The sequence below is a fragment of the Myotis brandtii genome, unplaced genomic scaffold, assembly GCF_000412655.1.
Source record: "Myotis brandtii unplaced genomic scaffold, ASM41265v1 scaffold577, whole genome shotgun sequence".
Taxonomy (NCBI): Eukaryota; Metazoa; Chordata; class Mammalia; order Chiroptera; family Vespertilionidae; genus Myotis; species Myotis brandtii.
In genome coordinates this window covers 729,214-748,172 of record NW_005370161.1, presented here as the reverse complement: position 1 = coordinate 748,172, position 18,959 = coordinate 729,214, and the positions used below count along the sequence as shown (strand labels likewise).

Below are 18,959 nucleotides of genomic sequence, written 5' to 3'. Positions count from 1 at the left end.
CCACCCCTCACCTCTAGTCTTCTCTCAAAACCTGGATAGGTTTGGGCAGCAGCAAACAAGTCATCAGGTGCTTTTGATTGTGCCCCCGCCCTCCCCAATGTCATTCCACAGAAACAGATGCCATCCTGTGAGCATCTGGCATCTGCAGGTATCACCCAGCTGTGGCCCCAGCCTGGTGTCCAACTAGGTGCCCTTGTCTGATGTGGACCCACACTTGCTTTTCCTGTCTTCTGCTCCCTAGAAATATACCCCATTGAGTGTGTTCCACAGGGAGTTCGGCCATCCCCACAGCAGGGAGAAGGTGGGTTGTGTGGGAGAGAAAGCGGGGCAGGTTTTGGGGAAGGGGTTAGTGGAGTAGAGCCTTGTGGGAGGTGGGAAGGGCAGTGGCTGAAGGGGAGTGAGGGCCCCCTGTTTGGGCCAGCATCAGTGGTGGGGCTGCCCAAGGGCTGATTGGCTTGGGCAAGTGTTTTGAGAGGACAGAAACTGTGGGAGGAGGCCCATGGCAGGGCATGAAAAGAGGTGGCCTTGGGGGCTGTTTTCAAGATAAAACCAGTAGATTTACTTAGCAGCTGAGTTGCATCAAGTACATGGGAGGCCTAAGCTAGGTGCTGAGGAATCAATCAGTCAGGACAGCTGGGAGTAGTTGTTCTGAATTCAGAGATTAATCAGGGCCACTCAGCCTATAGATGGCCTGGGAGCCTCAGAATGGACATGCTGCCAGGGAAGCAGGGGAGGCAAGGAAGATTGGGGTCCAGGGCTGAGCCAGGAAGTGGGGGCATCCAAGGAAGCCAGGGAGGGGCCTTGTGGTGACTAGTCAGGGAAGTAGAGACTATCAGGCTTCCTGCCCAGTGTGGTGACTGGCCCCATAAGCCTGCTTTTCCCACACCTGTGACCTTTCCCATCTCCTTTTCCAACTATGGAGCTGGTGGCTCATTCCTTCCCAGGTGCCAGGTTCTTGGTAGTCGCCTTCCTGTCATGTGTCCTTAACAATGTTGCCTTGCATGTATCCATGGTTCTTTTTTTTTTTTTTAATGTATTTTTATTGATTTCAGAGAGGAAGGGAGAGGGAAAGAGAGATTGAAACATCAATGATGAGAGAGAATCATTGATTGGCTGCCTCCTGCACACCCCCTACTGGGGATTGAGCCCGCAACCTGGGCATATGTGCCTTTGACTGGAATTGAACCTTGGGACCCTTTGGTCCGCAGGTCGATGCTCTATCCACTGAGCCAAACTGGCTAGGACTCCATGGTTCTTAAGTGCATGTTTGTGTGGTGCTGTGTGTGCAGAACTGTTCATTGTTGAAAATTGTTTAATGAGCAACTTTATTTAGTAATTAATTAATCATAACAGCAAGCATGGCAACTTGTTTCTTATGGAATATTGATGATTTCACCAGAATTCTAAGGAAGTAGAATTGTAATTGGGATTAATGTAAGCTTCTATTGTTTTTGAGATGTAGTTCCAATTTTTCAAATTTTCAGCTGGAGGAAGCACGTCAAATTCATGCTCGTTTTGAAAAAGAATTTAGCGGTAAAAATGAGGAGACAGCCCAGGTTGTTAGGAAACACCAAGAGTTACTGGAACGCCTGGAGGAGGAGAACTCGGCCAAGACTCAGCTGACACTGGAGCTGCACAAGGCAGAAGGTGAGAAGCCAGTGGGCTGGCAAGGATGGGCTGGAACCTAGGCATCGAGTTGCTAAGGGAAAGTATTGGCACAGAATATTTTAAAGCAAATGTAAAAGTAAAATAAAGCAGTCAGTTTTGAGATATTACTGACTTTTCTCAGTGGAATTAATCGCCTTTGAAGAACTACATGCAGTAGCTTTGGGGATCACGGTTGCAACAGACAGGCTCATGGAGTGACCCTGTCCCTTGGCACTTACCTCCTGTTGATCTTTAGGGTGACAACGTCAGAGTGTGTGGCGAGATGGGAACTTTCGTCTTCCCATCACAGGCTATGGGCAGTGAGTGCCCCAAGAAGTCACCCCCGTGACTGCTTCCAACCCCTGAGACCCTGGTGTCTGGTGCTCACAGTGGCCATGTGTTCTGGGTACTTGGCACCAGGGTGTGCGTGTGTGTAGGTGGGCGCTCACAGGTGTGTCACCTTGTCTGGCAGTTCCCACCCTGCCTGGGGCTGGAGTCAGCCCTGTGCCATCCAGCTAAGACCTGGACACAGGTGTGACCACATAGCTCATGCTGGTGCGTGACAGCCCTTATCTTCGTGGCTGCTCTATTTGCTGCTCCAGGGGCCTCAGCAGCCGTGTCTCCTGTCTCCCCAGGCATCATTGAGGGATTCAAAGTGGAGAAGGCCAACTTGCAGGAGGCACTAGTCCAGAAGGAGATGTCTGAGCGGGGCCTCGTGGCTGAGCTGGAGAGCCTGAATCAGCAGCTTCAGCGGGTGACTCGGCAGCAGGCAGAGCTGAAGGAGGAGAACGCTGTCCTGTGTCACCAAAAGGAGGTGGCGGCCACAGAAGCAGAAGAGAGAGAGGCTGGTAAGGAAGGCTGTCTCCAGGGCTGGAGGGCAGAGCATGGGCAGCAGCACAGCCGGCTTTTCTGGAAGCGAAGTTTGCCATTTCTAGAGGGAGGAGAGGAAAGATGGCAGCACTTTTCAGAGGGAACCTTGGAGTGTGTGGCTTTGAGAGGGGTGTGAGGGTAGATTAGTGTCCACCTAGTGTGATGGCCCATCCTGGTTCTCATGTCTCCGTGAGGCCAGAGTAACCTCTGGCAGTTAGGTCACGGAAAATGTTGCCAACTTGTTTGAGATAAACAGTAAAGACCATAAAAAAAATGAAGGTGATGTAAAAATTGTATTTAAAATAAAAAAGTTCCTAATGTTAACCTTAACTACGAAAACAACTTTAATGAAAGGTATTTCAGACTTCAAAATATTTAAAAACAGTCAAAACATAAAAAGCATAAACTGTGGAGTTTGCAGGTATCCATGTCCTCAGTAGCAGATTTGTAATAATCCTGTGTGAGTTCAGCTTTCCCAGAGCTGTTCCCCGAGCTGATTTCAGGACCTGTCTGTCCCTGTGCTTGCTGCTCCCCAATGAGGTTGTGTGGCTGCTGGCTAGTCAGGGTGGGCGGGGCTCCCTGCCTCCCTGCCTCCCGGTGTCCACAAGGTCTCTACCTTCACCTGGTTGCAGCTTCATGCCTGTGCTCTGAGCCTCGGTCATGCGTAGGCCACTGTCACCTGTACAGAAACTTTTCTTCCCCCAAATTGTTGTTTTTTTTTTTTTACCTTGTCTCAATAAATAACCAGTTTTTGGTTTTGCTCACCATTTCCATTTTCCTTGTCTTCTCTGTAACTGACTGCACCCTCATCTCTGCTGTTTGTTGCCTTCTTAGTTCTGGGAGCCCTGTCGATGGGTACTCAGTTCAGGCTGACCTGTGGCTCTAGGGCAGGGGTGTGGAATGTCCCACCTGTGGGCCATATAAGACCCAAGAATTCATTTGGTCTGGCCCTGCCAAGGCATTAGGGGTGAGTTAATTAAGTTTTTGACCAAATATAGCAGGCTAATTTTTAAGTTAATTTTGTATGGCCCTTGAGTGATATTATAAATATCCCAATGGTCCTCAGCAGAAAAAAGGTTCCCCTCCCCTGCTCTAGGGAGGCATTCAGGTCCCACAGACCTGCCATTTCTTTAAGCAAATAGTGATTTTTAGGTTGTTCTTAGTTCCCATTCATGAGCAAAACTTTAAACTGTATTTGTAATCATTTCCAGACCTCATCTTCTTGCTCAGCTTTCTTTTGTGTGTGCGTGCGTGCTTTTTGTCCCTTTTTCATTTTTAGATGAAAGTTTTGGTATTAAATAATTAGTCTAGCTTTCTCTTTTTCCCCCTTGTATGTCAGTTTTTACTCCTTTATATTCACTTTTTTCTTATACTTGTCTCATATTAATGACTTTTTAAAAAGTTCAGCTGTGGGCATCTCTTTTACTCTGTTTAGCCAGGTTTTATTCCTGTGCCCATGCTGTTTGGGTCTGTTGCCTTCTTTTCTGTTTTCCACACTTCCTGTGGGTGCTGTCACCGCGCTCACTCCCTCCTACCTCCCACCCCCACCCCATACACACACAGATAGACCTTCCTTCTACTGACTAATGCTATGTGTCCAGGGTTCCTTCTGCCTCAGGTTCCCTCATTCCCCAACATTGAAACCTGTCTTGTCTCAACTGTTTCTGCTCCCGCCCCAGCCATGCCACGCCACTGTCAGGCAAGGCTTTTGCCCACATTTGTGTGTATGTTTGTGCACACGTGTGCACATGAGCTCTCTGTATTCTGTGTCTTGTGCAAATTGCCATCTAACAGCAGTAAGTTGTGGGTTATTTTCTCCTCAACTCAGTGGTTTCAAAGAAGGAAAACTCTAAGACCTTGAGTATCTGAGTTTTACCTTATTTTATTGTCAACCTTAAATGAAGATGTAGCTGGAAAGATATAATTCTAGATTTGATTTATTTTCATTTAAAATGTGAGGCTATAACCCAACATTTCTTTACATCTAGTATTTTTACTGAGATATTTTTATCTTGTTTATTTGCAGGTGGTTTTTAGAAATACCTCTTTGCTTTGATGTTCTTACATGTCACTAGGGCGGGTTTTTCACATCTTTCCTGTTCTGTCTCTCATTTTTTCTTAAATCTGGGGATTTGTCACTCATTGTTTCTTCAGACTTTTTTTTCTTCTGTTCTCATTCTCTTCGGTCCCTCTGGAGCTCCTCATAGGCCGTACTTCGCAGTGGGACAGACCTTCCTTGTGCAGGGACCCATTATGTCTCAGCCTACAAGTCCGTGTGATGGCCCATCCTCCTCCCAGGGGTGACTGGCCCCACACCCTGTCCATCTAGACTCATGGTTACCCCGTGAGCACTGGTACTTCTAGCCCGTTCTCCTCCTCCTGCAGGTTCAGACCTAAGAGTTAGGACCTTGTGGGATACACAGATGCGGGACCATCTCAGGGGCCACACAGCCCTAGGCCGTGGGACAGCCTCGTCTTGGCTGGCCAAACCCAAGTGGCTCTGGCTCAGCTGGGCCTGGACCCGGCTGCCCCTGGTTCAGCCCTTCTGTGGCATCATCTCTGCCCACACCTGGCTTGGCTCCTCCCTGGCTCTTCCCAAGGCTGTGCCCCATCTTGCAGAGAGGCCTGTCCCACCTGTGTGCCCTCAGTGCCTTCACAGAAGAGGGAGCTGGGCCAGGGAGGGAAAGATCATGGAACTCTCTCCTGGGCCCAGACCAGTCTCTCTTTTGCTTTGTTTTGTTACCAGGAAATTCTTATACTTTATTTGGGATCGTCTGGGTTTGCTTTCATTTTCACATTGTTAATCCTGCCTTAATTTCTCACTTGATCTCTGTCCCTTCCCCTCACCCTGCCACACAGTTGTGCGATCCCAGCTAGGGACTTGGCATGTCAGACCGCAAGTGCTGGCCATCCTGTGTGAGCTGTTCGACGTGCTTGTCAGCTGTTCAAGAGTTTTGGGAGGTCCCGGCATCTCATGGGGAAATTCAGCTCTATCTCTTCTGTTTGTCCCCCTCAAAAGCCTTTGGGAGCCAGAACCTGCTCTGACACCTGGGCAAACAGTCCTGTCTCAGTCCATTCAGCTGCTGTGACAAAACAGAGACGGGTTGCTCATAAACAACAGATATTTATTGTCATGGTCCTGGAGGCTAGAATTCCAAGGTCAGGGTATTGGCACGATTGCCTTCTGGTAAGGGGCCTTCTGGTCACAGGCAGTGTCTTCCCACTGTGTCCTCACATGCCAAAGGGCCAGGGCGCTTTCGGGGTCTCGTTTAGAAAGGCTCTACCTCCCAAGGGCCCTGCCTCCTGATGCCGTCACATTGGGGGTCAGTGTTCAACATATGGTTTTTGGAGACAGACATTTAGGCCCGTAAGCAGTGGTGGTTTGGAAGTGCACGAGGTTTAGAGGTTGTCCAGGGCCAAAGACATTTCTCGCTGTTGTCACTGTCCTCTTTCTTGTTTCTAATGGTCACATTCTAGGTCGCACATTCTCCTGTTTCATCTCTGAAAGTGCTATGTGTTCATTTGTAGGCGTTCCTGTTACTATAGCGCACAAGGACTCAGGTTTGTGAAAACAAACAAGTGATTTATGTGCCATATGCTGTGTTTGCACCAGACTTTGCAAATATTTTACTGAAGAGCAAAAGATATTCCAGAGCTTTTGTGGCAAACTATTAAATAAAATAACTTTTCGCCTTCAATATCATATGTATAAATGGGCATGCCTTCCTCCGGTGATGCCTACGGCAGTAACTGAGCTACAGTGTGTGCTGTTGCGCAGGGCTAGGGGCCTTGGGGTCCTAGGTTGGGGGAGGGGTGGGCCTGGTGGAGCTCCTTTGCTCTCTGCCTTGGCAGCCACGCAGATGCCTTCCCCTCGGTCCCGCTTGCATGTAGGCAGTGTGTGCTGGCAGCCAGTGTCTCTTCTGCAGCACAGAGCCCTGAAGGTGGTGGTGTCTGGGTGGATGGTCAGGCACCACTGATTGTCACAGCAGTGACATGTGAGCTTCGTTTTGTGTCTCTAAGGGCTGTGAATGACATTGACCTAACTGCATGTTTAAGGCTAATTTACTTTAATTGCAAACTTACTAGCATGAAAATGTACTTAAGAATGTTAGTGATGATGGTAGTTTGTCATAAATAATCGACAGATTTTTATAAACCAGAATAATTAGACTTTGAAAGCTGGTGAAATGTAAATACTTAATATTTCAGTTTTGGGGTAGTCTAAACACTCAGGGTTCCACAGAGGCAAGCCTCCTTTTATTTATTTTTTTTATTTTTTTAAAAAAATATATTTTATTGATTTTTTACAGAGAGGAAGGGAGAGGAGAGGGATAGAGAGTTAGATACATCGATGAGAGAGAAACATCGATCAGCTGCCTCCTGCACACTCCCTACTGGGGATGTGCCTGCAACCAAGGTACATGCCCTTGACTGGAATCGAACCTGGGACCCTTGAGTCCACAGGCTGACGCTCCATCCACTGAGCCAAACTGGTCAGGGCGGCAAGCCTCCTTTTAGATGCTGCTTGATTTATAGCTTCCACTTGAATTGCAGCCTTAGCCGTCGCACCCAGAATTTATTTATTTTATTTTTATTCTTTTTCAGTCCTCACCCGAGGATATTTTTTTCCATTGTTTGTTTGTTTGTTTGTTTAAGAGAGAGTGGAAGGGAGGGAGAGGGAAAGAGAGAGAAGCATCGACATGAGAGAGACACATCAATTGGGTGCCTCCTGCTTACACCCTGACTGGGGTCAGGGACCAAACCTGCAACCAAGGTATGTGCCCTTGGCTGGGAATTGAACCCACGACCCTTTGGTCCGCAGGCTGACCACTAAACCAAACCAGCCAGGGCCGCACCCAGAATTTAATTTGGCTTTTGATTCACTGAGGATGTCACCCTTTTCCTTCAAGATCCTACCCCGGCCCTGGGCACATAGTGAGTGTTTTACTGCTAGTGGCTTATCAGGGCTTGTGTCCCCTCAGACAGAACCTTTTTTTTTTTTTTTTTTTTAAGCATTGGGTTTAAAAAAGAAAAGAGAAAAGCATTGGATTTTTTTGTTTAAATATATTTAAAAGAGAGGGAGGGGTATGGAGAGAGAGATAGAAATATCAATGATGAGAGAGAATCATTGATTGGCTGCCTCCTGCATGTCTCCTACTGGGGATCGAGCCCACAACCCAGGCATGTCTCCTGACCAGGAATTGAACCATGACCACCTGATTCATAGGTCGACACTCAATCACTGAGCACACTGGCCGGGCCTCAGACAGGACTCCTAAGTTACATTTTATTTTTCCCTATTTGGGGATTATATGTGAAGGTGTAATTCCTAGAAAGTTACCTGATACTGTCATTTGGGAACACCAAGATGGATTCTTCTCAGGCTTTCTTGAAAATTTTTTACTTTAGGCAATTTTCATGTAAAGGTTGCAATATTAAAATTTTATTTATTTATTTTTGCAAATGTGCTTGAGTTTATTTTCAGTGGGTATTTGGCTACATTGGGGCTTTGTTAGGACATGAGCTCGGTGTCTGACAGAACACAGGCCCATGTTGGTTTGCGGGATATACATTCCTCATCTTGAGGTGGTTGTGCGGCAGGAGGAGAGGGAACGAAGGTTAGATCCGTGCCGTATCTGTGGGGAGTCTGGAAGCCTTGGAGACCTTGTGCTCCAGTCCCTGGCTAGGACTGGGTCTCGAGCTGCCAGGGAGGCTGGCCATGGTGTCACATGGGGCTTGTGCTGTGCAGCGTCACTGTGAGTAAGCACATGTTGGTGTTTCATGCCCCGTGCTGTAGGCTCCCCTTCTGTTCTCTGCCACTGTAGCTCTTCGGAGGGAAGTGGAAGCTGCCACCACAGAGCGGTTGGAGACCAGGCAGCAATGTGAGAAAGACCGGGCGACTCTGCTTGCCCAGGTGAAGCTCCTGGAGGCCGAGCTGGAAGAGCAGCTCTCACGCCATCAAGCATGCGCCTCACAGGCCGAGGAGCTCAGCGCCCTGCGGCAGCAGATGGTGTCCCTGGACAAGCACTTGCGCAGCCAGCGGCAGTTCATGGATGTAAGAGCTCTGTAAATTCTGTTTGCCTCCCTGAAAGCCATCTTTCCAGCCTGGGCCCTCCCAGGTCATTAAGCTTCTATGGCCCGATGAGAAGATTAATGTATAGTAGACCTTCACATGTCCTTGTCTCTTGGTAGGTAGTTCAGACGTTGTCAACATTTGTGATATGGGATTCTGAGGGAACACCCCCTGGTCTTGTGGCCACACTCCTTTCAGTGGCTTGGGCAGGAGTCTCCTGCAGTGAGTTACAGGCCCTGTGTGCCTGGCGCCAGTTTGGACCTGCGCTATTTGCCCTTTCTGACTTTTCATCCTTTCAGTATTTCAGAAGCCTCCCCCTCATCCCCTGGATAGGCCCTCCTCCTCATTTAGCTCTCCTTCCCACAATGTCCATTCGAGGGGCCTATTGTACTGGGCAGTGGCCATGTGTATGAAATGGAAGCTCAGGCTGTAGCATCAGACCTGGAGCCTTCTCTGTCCATCTCATACCTTTCAGTGGTTCCCTTCAGAGGGAAGTGGGTGCAATTGGGAAGTGACATCACAGTAAGCAACCCCCACAATCTGCCTCTCATGACAGGAGCAGGCCGTGGAGAGGGAGCATGAGCGGGAGGAGTTCCAGCAGGAGATCCAGCGGCTGGAGGAGCAGCTTCACCGGGCAGCCCAGCCGCAGGCCCGGGGCCCCCGAGACAGGGATGTAAGTCAGCCTGCCATGGTTACAGGCGTGTGTGGGGGAGCGATTCGTTACAGTGTTTTTAAACTTTATCTTTAAAAATATTTTTGCCTTCCATGTACACGGCAATGACAGCAGGCACAGCTGGATGAGGAGGTATGTGTCCTCTGTCGGTGCCCTGTCTACCTGCATGGCTGGTGCATGTGACATATGGGCGGTGGCGCACCTGCTTCTGTGTCTTGCTGCTTTTTCTCGCATCCTTCTGCTTAGTCTGGAACTGTCTGCTTCCTCTTGTCCGGGGTGGCTGTAGTCAGTTTGTTTATTCTTTTTTAAAATTGCCGAAACCGGTTTGGCTCAGTGGATAGAGCGTCGGCCTGCGGACTGAAGGGTCCCAGGTTCGATTCTGGTCAAGGGCATGTACCTGGGTTGTGGGCACATCCCCAGTGGGAGATGTGCGGGAGGCAGCTGATCGATGTTTCTCTCTCATCGATGTTTCTAATTCTCTATCTCTCTCCCTTCCTCTCTGTAAAAAATCAATAAAATATATTTAAAATTAAACTTATTTTGAGAAAACTGTGGTTTCAATCGCAGTTGTGTGAGAAATAAGACACACAGATCCTGTGTGCTCTTCTTCCAGTTTTCCCAGTGGTGACCTCTTGCAGAAGCCAGCCCAAGGTCATAGTCAGGACGTTGATGTGCTGACGGAGCCCCAAGGGGCTCTCAGGCAGATCCCTGTAATAGTTTCTTATTTCCCCATGGTTATACAATGGACCGCAGTGGGCAGCCTTTGGGGATTGCTTTTCACTCAGCCTGGAGATTCATCCAGGTTGTTGCTGTATCTCTGCTTCATTCTTGTTTTTTATTGCTGAGTAGAGTCTATTCCTCACTATCAAAACTCATTTTAATAACAAGTTTTATGTTTTTATTTTTATGTTTTTTATTGAGAGAATGCCCAATTCTCTCTGCAGCCTAGGTCTACAAAGCCACGTAAAAGATCAGTTTTCTCTGAATTGCCTTGGGTACTTTTTTATTTGGGAGATGTTGGTTTTTTTTAACTATTGTGTTTTTCAATCATTCTTTTTTGTTTTAGGTTGAATTGTTACAGGAAAAATTGAGAGAAAAATCAGATGAACTTAATGAATTGGTGATGAAGAAAGAATTAGTAGATAGACAAGTATTGATCCAGGAAGAGGAAATAAAACATCTGGAGGAGACAAATGCTGATACCAAGAGGAAAGTGATCCAGCTCCAGGAAGAACTGGAGAAGCAAAGAAAAGCTATGAAAGAACTACAACAGGTAACCACCCTATGTTGTGTGGAATTCTGTCCGGGTCCCTGTTGTTGGTTCATCACTCTGAGAACGCTGAGGTGCTTGGGGCAGGCGGGCGAGGTGGGCCCTCCTTTTCACGAGGAAGACTGTGTTAGGGAGGACCTCACACCAACTGCTGGCAGAGTTCCCTCTGACCTCTTGGCTTTTATTTGCTCTAAAGGAAAAATGCTTCGTAGGTCTCCTGCACGATTAGTCCTCTGCTGCATCACTTCATGGGTGACACTTCTGGTCACCAAGTGTGTAGGGGTTTCCCCCACACCAAACAAGTGTTCAGTTCTCAGCAGATTCCAATGGGGTGTCTTAGAACTTAGTTCTGACACCATCCTCCTGAGTTAACGTCAGACCCCACAAGTTAAGGGCTCAACCTCTCACCCCTTATCACATCAGTTGCCCATCCCAGGTCCAGGTTGTATAGATCAGAGGTCCCCACAACCCCTCCTTTGGTTTTACTAATTTGCTAGTGTCACTCACAGAACTCAGAGAAACATGTTACTTAGTAGGTCACCTGTTTGTTATACAGGATGTAACTCAGGGACAGGTGATGGAAGAGACCCACTGGGTGAGGTGTGGGGGAAGGTACACGGGGCTTCTGTGCCTGTCCAGATGCCCCCTGTCTCCTTTTCTTCATATGTTCACCAACCTGGAAGCTCTCTGAACTCCCGTCCTTTGGGTTTTCATTGGAGGCCCCATCACCTAGGTGTGATTGATTAAATCATTTGTTGTTGGTGATTGGTTTGACCTCCAGCCCTTCTACCTTCCCTGGAGGTCAGGGGTGGACTAAAAGTCCAACCTTCTAATCACATTGTTGGTTCCCTGGTGACCATCCTTAGGTGACCTTGGGGCTTTCTAAAAGCCACCTCAGTAACATAAACTCAGGAGTGGCTGGAAGGGGCTTGTTATGAATATCAAACACCTTTGTCACTCTTATCACTCAGGAATAATTCCAAGAGTTTTAGGAGTTCTGTGCCAGGAATCAGATGAATACCAATATATATTTTTATTATAAATCACAATATCATATTTACTATAATAGCATTTTATAACAATTTTTATAGTACTCCTTAGTAATTTCATAAAGTAAATATTAAAGATTTTAGGTTTAAGAAAGTTATTTCATTAAATATTTAGTGCTAGTTACAATTATTTTCATTTTTGTATTTAGTAACTATGTCAATTCCCCCAGTGAAGATGCCTCCAGTGAGTTTTCATGGTGTTGTTTGGATGCTTTTGTTTGTACCTGAACACTAGGATGAGGCTGGAGGGCTGTGCTGAGGGTAGGAGACCTGTGGCATTTCTGGTCATTCAGCATTTCCTCAAAGGCAACCAGACTTCTGACATTTCATTTATTTAATGAGCTGGAGGTTAAAAGTTACATGAAAAGTGATGCTCCTTGACAAATTTTATTTTTGAATCATTGGTTTTGTCCTAACACAAATCCTGCTTCAAGGAGGCTAGTTTTTATCAGGTGTGTTAGGTTCTTGAGAATGCCCACGAAAATTATTGAAGGAGTCAAGCTTGGCTCTTACCTCAGGACACCAACCTGGCCAGTTTCACCTCCTTTCACTTCCTTTCATCACTTGGAGGGGAGTGGTACTTGGTGCTGACTTGGGGACAGTTCCTCAAAGCTGCTGTCCTACCCCCCTTTCCCGCCCCCCCACGAAGTAAACATTTACTGAATTATTAGATGTCGGGGTATAGGAAATGCCTTTTTTTCCTACACAAAGTTGGGCCAATGGGCTATAACGATTTTATCCATATTAAATTTTCTTTGAAAACTTTTTAACAGGCTGTTAATATTCTTTGTATGCATATATTGTCACCCATTGCCCTGTTCTTTGGCAAGTTCTTTTCAGTTTTTTTTTATATTTGCTAACAGTCTAGAGACTATTTTGTACCTTGTTGAATAATTACTAAGGATCAGTTCCTCCAGTGTAATCAAGGGCCACCAGTGGCTCTCTGTTTGGGGTTTCATCCTTCACCAAGCAGATCTCTACTCTGGAGCATGGCTGGGTCTGGGGATCAGGTGTGGTATGTGCAGGTGTATGCAGCACGAAGAGCTGGGGATGGTTTACACATTAATAGACAGCACATTGAGGCTGTCTTAAAATACTTGCCTAAAATAAATCTCATTTTTTCTTAAATAGGATAAAGAGGCATTACAGCAACAGCAGATGAGTAACTTGCTTCTGGTGTCCACATTGCAGTCTAAACTAGACGAGGGCAAATGCTCTGTGCCTCCTGTGGACAGCTGCCCCGAGGGCCCAGAAATCCAGTTAGAGGCCGTGCAGAGGGCACTCTTGCAGCGGGAAAGCGAGGTAAGGGGAGGGAGAGATCGGACGGGTGGTTTCCTCTCTTCAGTGCCTGACACGTGTCCTCTGCACTGCTGTGTAAAGGGCAGGACGTCCAAATGATAACTTCAGTGGGTTTGTAACTGCTGCGTATTCTTGGTTATTTTAGCATTTTTATGTGGGTTATAGGATAGTAGTAATTTTTTTGGCATGTACTTTCAAATCTTTTAGCATGATTTTAATTATTATTAAATCATTTAGAATATTAGGTAATTTTTAATGTTTACCTTCATTTGTTTCACTGAAAGGTTTTGGACTTAAAAGAACAATTAGAAAAGATTAAAGATGACTTAGTTAATAAAAATGAAGAAGTACTACATCTGAACTTAAAATTAGACCTGCAGAACAGCCATGCTGCCATCAGCGTCAGAGAACTACAAGAAGAGAATGCCAATTTGAAGGTAATGTGACCAGACCCACCTTGTCATCTATGTTTCTCTCGGTTAAGTGCTGCAGCCCAACATGGGAACCATCATTTACATGGGTACCTCAGGCCTTCTCAGAAGACGTGAGACTTCCTTCTGAAGAGAGAGGACCCTGCTCTGGCAGGTGATTTCAGAAAGTGCCTAACTTGTGTCTGTACTGAGGTTGGCAGCTCGAGAAAGTGTAGTGTGGAGGCAGCTTCTTGGAATCATGAGTGGAAAGCCAGAGTCACCTTGACTGGGGAAGTTCACCTGCTTTCACCTCCACACCAAACTCTTGCTTTTGGTTTGCAGCACTGATGACAGACATGTCTTGAAGGCTGCTTGTAGGAGAGGCACTTCCCTAACTGCCCAGGAAACAAATCATAACTTGGGAACGGTGGCCCTGCTCTGGCCATTACCAGGGTGCCCGCTAAGGATGGAAAAATGTCTGTTTTTAAATCTTATCTGTTATCTTAATGTAATTGTGCTTTTCAAGCAAAAAAGAAAAACAGCCCTTATATAGTGGACATGATAATCAGAGATGTAAAGAAAACATAACCTTAAAAGATGGCCTTGAAATACATTGAGTTTAAAATAGTGTCCTATGATGCCAACCTGGCAATTGTTTGATTAGTGAACTGATAGAATTGAAAGAAATCCTCAGGTCTGTGTCATTTGTGCCTAATCCTCCCAAAGGCTTGCAACTGCACAATTTAGAATATCTTCAGTGAAAATGAGTTTTAGGCCGGTTCTAGAATCACTGCTTATCTTCTCAGTGGGAACTCATCCTTAATTACTAGATGAGGAGCATATAAGAACGGGCTTTACTTACTCTTTGGTGGTTGCTTTAAACCAAACATGTTGAACTTGCGGCCGGCCGGCAGGCCACATTTAAACGAGTCATATGACCCGCCGCCTGTGAGTTTGACATGCTTGCTTTAAACAAATTTCCTGGAGAAATGTGTAACTAATTTTAGAAAACCAAACTAATATGTCACTTTAAATAGAAATCACTTTAATAGAAAAACATTTTCAAATTGAGTGTTAGTATTTGGAACTACAGGCTTATTTATTAGGATAGTTTATGTCTGCAAGGCCTGGGGACTGTTTCCATAGTAAGGCTTTGTTGGCGTCATTATTTTTTTATTATTATCATTTCAATAGGCATTTCTGCAAAACAAAGAAAAGGAGATACTGTGTATGAGTGAGCAGCTGGAGGCACAGCTGGCTGGGATGGGAAGTGGCGCTCTCAGCGAGGTAGGTGGTCCTTTTGGCATGAAGGCATCTTGGGCATTATGTTCTTAATAGTTTATAAGTGTGATCTTGGATCAACAGAGACCTCTGGGGTGATACTACATAAAGTGTATAATGGCTTTTCCGATTAATTTTGATAGAGGGTATAAGGACTGAGGCAGCTGTTAGAGTAAAAAAAAGTTTTGTCTGCAGTTTTTTGTGTCTCCAAATTTCACTGTGACAGAGGCTGTTGAGATATTAACGATCTGTGTTGGTATCTTACTAGTATATATTTGGCAAAATTTAAGAATATTATTTTGTGTTACTTTGAGGAATGCCTTTATTTTTTATTTTTTAATATATTTTTATTGATTTCAGAGAGGAAGGGAGAGGGAGAGAGAGATAGAAACATCAATGATGAGAATCATTGATCAGCTACCTCCTGCATGCCCCCTACTGGGGATCAAGCCCACAACCTGGACATGTGCTTTGACTGGGAATCGAACTGTGATTTCCTGGTTCATAGGTCGATGCTCAACCACTGAACCACATTGGCCAGGCTTGAGGAATGCCTTTAAAACCAGCAACTAATTATTAAAATGTTATTTTTCAAATATATTTGACATACAGTATTATATTAGTTTCAGGTGTACAACATAGTGATTAGGCATTTAAATACCTTTTGAAGTGATCCCCCTGATAAGTGTACTACCCATGTGGCACCATACAGAGTTATTACAACATTATTGATTATATTTCTTATGCTGTACTTTATATCTCCATGACTATTCTGTAAGCTTGTACTTCTTAATCTCTTCACTTTTTTCACTCAGCCCTCCAGCCCAAACCCCCCTCTCACCTGGTGACCACCAGTTTGTTCTATCTATGAATTTATTTCTGTTTGTTCATTTATTTTGCTTTTTAAATCCCACATATAAGTGAAATCATATGGTATTTGGCTTTTTCTGTCTGACTTATTTTACTCAGCATCATACCCTCTAGGTCCATCCATATTGTCACAAATGGCAAGATTTCATTCTTTTTTATTGCCGAGTAACATACATCTTCTTTATCCAATCGTCTATTGATGGACAAATCATACATCCAATAAGGAATTAATATCCAAAATAAATAAGAAACTCATACAGCTTAACACCAAAAAAACCCAAATACTCCAGTTCTTCCATATCTTGATTCCATGTCTTGGTTATTGTAAATAATGCTGCAATTAACATAGGGGTGCATATATCTTTTTGAATTACTATTTTTGTGTTTTTTTGTGTGTGTGTGGTTTTTTTTGTTTTGTTTTGTTTTTCGGATAAATACCCTGAAGTGGGATTGCTGGATCATATGGCATCTCTAATACTATTCATTTTTTTTTTTGAGGAACCTCCATACTGTTCTCCATAGTGGCTTCACCAATTTACATTTTCACCAACAGTGCATGAGGGTTCCCTTTTCTCCATATCCTCACCAACAGTTGTTATTTGTGGATTTATTGATGATAGCCATTCTGACAGGTTTTAGGTGATGATCTCATTGTGGTTTTAATCTGCATTTCTCTTACAATTAGTGACATTGAACATCTTTTCATATGTCTATTGGCCATCTGTATGTCTTTTGGGAGAAAGTGTCTATTCAGGTCCACTGTCCATTTTTTCATTGGATTGTTTGTTTTGGTTGCATGAGTTCCTTATTTATTTTGGATTTTTAAAATTATTTTATTTTCTTACATATTTATGCATGTATTTATTTATTTGTTAATTCCCACCTGAGAATATTTTTTTCATTGATTTTTTTTTAGGCCAGTCGTCATGGCTCAGTGGTTGAGCATCGACCTATGAACCAGCAGGTCAGGGTTCGATTCCCAGTCAGGCCATATGCTCTGGTTGTGGGCCCGATCCCCAGTGTGGGGCATGCAGGATGCAGCCAGTCAATGATTCTCTTTCATCAGTGATGTTTCTATCTCTGTCCCTCTCCCTTCCTCTCTGAAATCAATAAAAATATATTTAAAAAAAATCAGAATGACACCTAAATTCTAAATTCTCCCTTTAGGAAAATCAAATCAGAGTTGTTTAAATATTAATTAAATACACATTTAAAAGGTGGCAAAATATTAGTATGAAGGTGTCATTGACTGAGAAGTGGCCAAGTTAGAGCTTCCTCAAAATTCTGACAAAAGATGGCTGGGCTCTGTGGCAGTGCCCAGCAGCCTCAAGTGGAGTGTCTGATGAGCTGCCCAGCAGCAACAGGATTTTCTTTTGAGATAGTTACGTAGTTGGGGTGCAGCATTTTGGTAATTTTTTATATATTAACTGTTGTTTGGTGTTGTTAGTTCTTACAGCTGTTTTGTATAAGTGTACAATATTGTTAACTATAGGCACAATGTTGTACAGCAGATCTCTAGAACTTCTTCGCCTTGCATAGCTGAAAGTGTATGCCCATTGATTAGTAGTTTCCCATTTTCCCCTCTCTCCTAGCCCCTGGTAACCACCATACTAGTCTTTGATTCTGTGAGTGTGACTACCCTATATAATAAAAGGGTAAATTGACCGAATGGCAGAACGACTGGAACACCTGTGGCCCCTCACCCTGGCTGGCCCCGCCTCCGAGCAGCCCCCGCACCCTGATCGGGGGAGGGGCTGGCCGGCAAACTGCCTGCATCCCCTCACCCCGGCCGGCCCACCCCTAATGGTCCCCATTGGGGCGGGCCAGCTGGACCCCACCAGTGCACAAATTCATGCACTAGGCCTCTAGTTTTAAATACCTCATATCAGTGGGATGATGTAGTATTTGTTTTTCTGTGACTGGCTTATTAGTATGTCTTCAGGTTTTATCCATATGGTGATATATTGCAGGATTTCTGTTTTTCAGGCTGAATAATATTCTATTGAATGCATATACATTTTCTTTATTCATTCATCAATGGACATTTAGGTTGTGAATCTTGGCTTTTGTGAACAGTAGTGCAGTGATTCTGGGGTGCTAATTTCTCTTTGAAATCTTGATTTTAGTTCTTTTGAATAAATACTCAGAAGTGGAATTTCTGGATCATATGGTAGTTCTATTTTTAATTTTTGAGGAACTGCCATACTGTTTTCCATAGTACCATTTTGCATTCCCATCAACAGTGTGTGACGCCTCTACTTCTGACAACAAATTCATAGCTGTAAGTTGAGAGGGGATTCTGAAGGCATTGATGTAGTTTGCCTCTGAAACGTGCTCTTTCTGCAGGTAATGTATAGTAGAAGCTCTGAAGTCGAGGAGCTGAAGTCCATTATTGAGACTTTGCAGGAGAACCAGGAGCGGCTGCAGAAGGATAAAGCAGAGGAAATTGAGCAACTGCACGAGGTCATCGAGAAGCTGCAGCAAGAGCTGTCCCTCGGGGGGCCTGCCAGGCATGAGCTCAGTGACAGCCAAGCTGAGGACCTCCAGAGCGAGCTGGAGCGTGGGCTGTGCCGCCTGCAGGCTGAGGGAGCTGAGGCCCAGGCCACACTGCAGGCCGAGCTCCAGGATGCGCTTGAGGCCAAGGAGGCCCTGAGCCAGCTGCTGGCTGAGCAGGGGCACCAGCATGGCCAGGCCCTGGAGGCTCTGCAGCAGCGCCTGCGGGTTGCAGAGGAGGCTGCCGCGAGGCAGCTGGCCCAGTTGAAGTCCAGCGCTGCCCTCCGGGAGGCTGAGGTCCAGGGCTTGGCCTCTCAGATTCAAGATTTTGAGGCTACACTCAAAGCAAAGGATGCAGAGATTGCCCAGAGGGATTTGGAAATTGAGGCTATAAACAGAAGGCGCGCAGCCCACTCCACAGAACTGGAGGCCATCCTGTTGGCCTTCACCTGCCTCCGCCGCACCCTGGAGCAGCAGCCCCCAGGTGCCATACACGAGCCCCCTGAGCTGAAGCAGCTCCGAGTGCAGTGTGTCCGCCTCAGCCAGCAGCTGCAGGCACTGAACCAGCGGTTTCTGAGGTGCCAGAAGGAGCTAAATAAGCAGCAGGCATGTGGGACCCCCGTGCTTCATCGTGTAAACGGCAGCTTCCAGGGACCGGTGGCCAGGAGTGATGAGACCTTGTGTGATGAAGAGTCGGAACAGAATGTGGGTGGCAGGCAGCTACCTGTGGCCTCCCGGGGTGAAGGCGATGATCCACAGGTGGGCCTGGTTCCCCTAGTCCCACAGGTGCAGTCCGTGTGCAGAGAGCTGGGGTGTACTTGGTGCCTGCAGGAGGCCCTGACCCAAGCAGCTGGAGGTGGAGCACTGGGCTGGACCAGAGGGAGTTGGGGGTTCTCTGAGGAAACAATTATTTTTCTTACTCTTCTCTTCTGTTTCTGTTTTAATTAATGACTCTCCTCTCTGGTGGGCAGTTTCCAATGGGTGGCTCATGCCTTTGAGGGGAAGTGAGTCTGCAGCTTATGCT

The 18,959-nt window shown here is 45.8% G+C and overlaps 1 protein-coding gene across 3 annotated transcripts in view; it reads left to right on the top strand.

The window, feature by feature from the left end:
• The window catches only part of PCNT (pericentrin), a 105,988-nt gene that overhangs the window by 59,701 nt on the left and 27,328 nt on the right, over nt 1-18,959 (top strand). Inside the window, exons 21-31 of one of the 3 annotated variants that reach the window (XM_014549962.1) lie at nt 1,485-1,647; nt 2,283-2,495; nt 6,046-6,078; nt 8,343-8,572; nt 9,147-9,263; nt 9,375-9,395; nt 10,330-10,536; nt 12,774-12,884; nt 13,166-13,318; nt 14,486-14,578; nt 17,789-18,694. In XM_014549962.1, the coding sequence (XP_014405448.1) occupies nt 1,485-1,647; nt 2,283-2,495; nt 6,046-6,078; nt 8,343-8,572; nt 9,147-9,263; nt 9,375-9,395; nt 10,330-10,536; nt 12,774-12,884; nt 13,166-13,318; nt 14,486-14,578; nt 17,789-18,694 (2,247 nt within the window). Of the gene's footprint in view, nt 1-1,484; nt 1,648-2,282; nt 2,496-6,045; nt 6,079-8,342; nt 8,573-9,146; nt 9,264-9,374; nt 9,396-10,329; nt 10,537-12,713; nt 12,885-13,165; nt 13,319-14,485; nt 14,579-17,788; nt 18,695-18,959 lie in introns of all 3 variants that reach the window. The other 2 variants (XM_014549961.1, XM_014549963.1) reach the window with 2 other exon arrangements.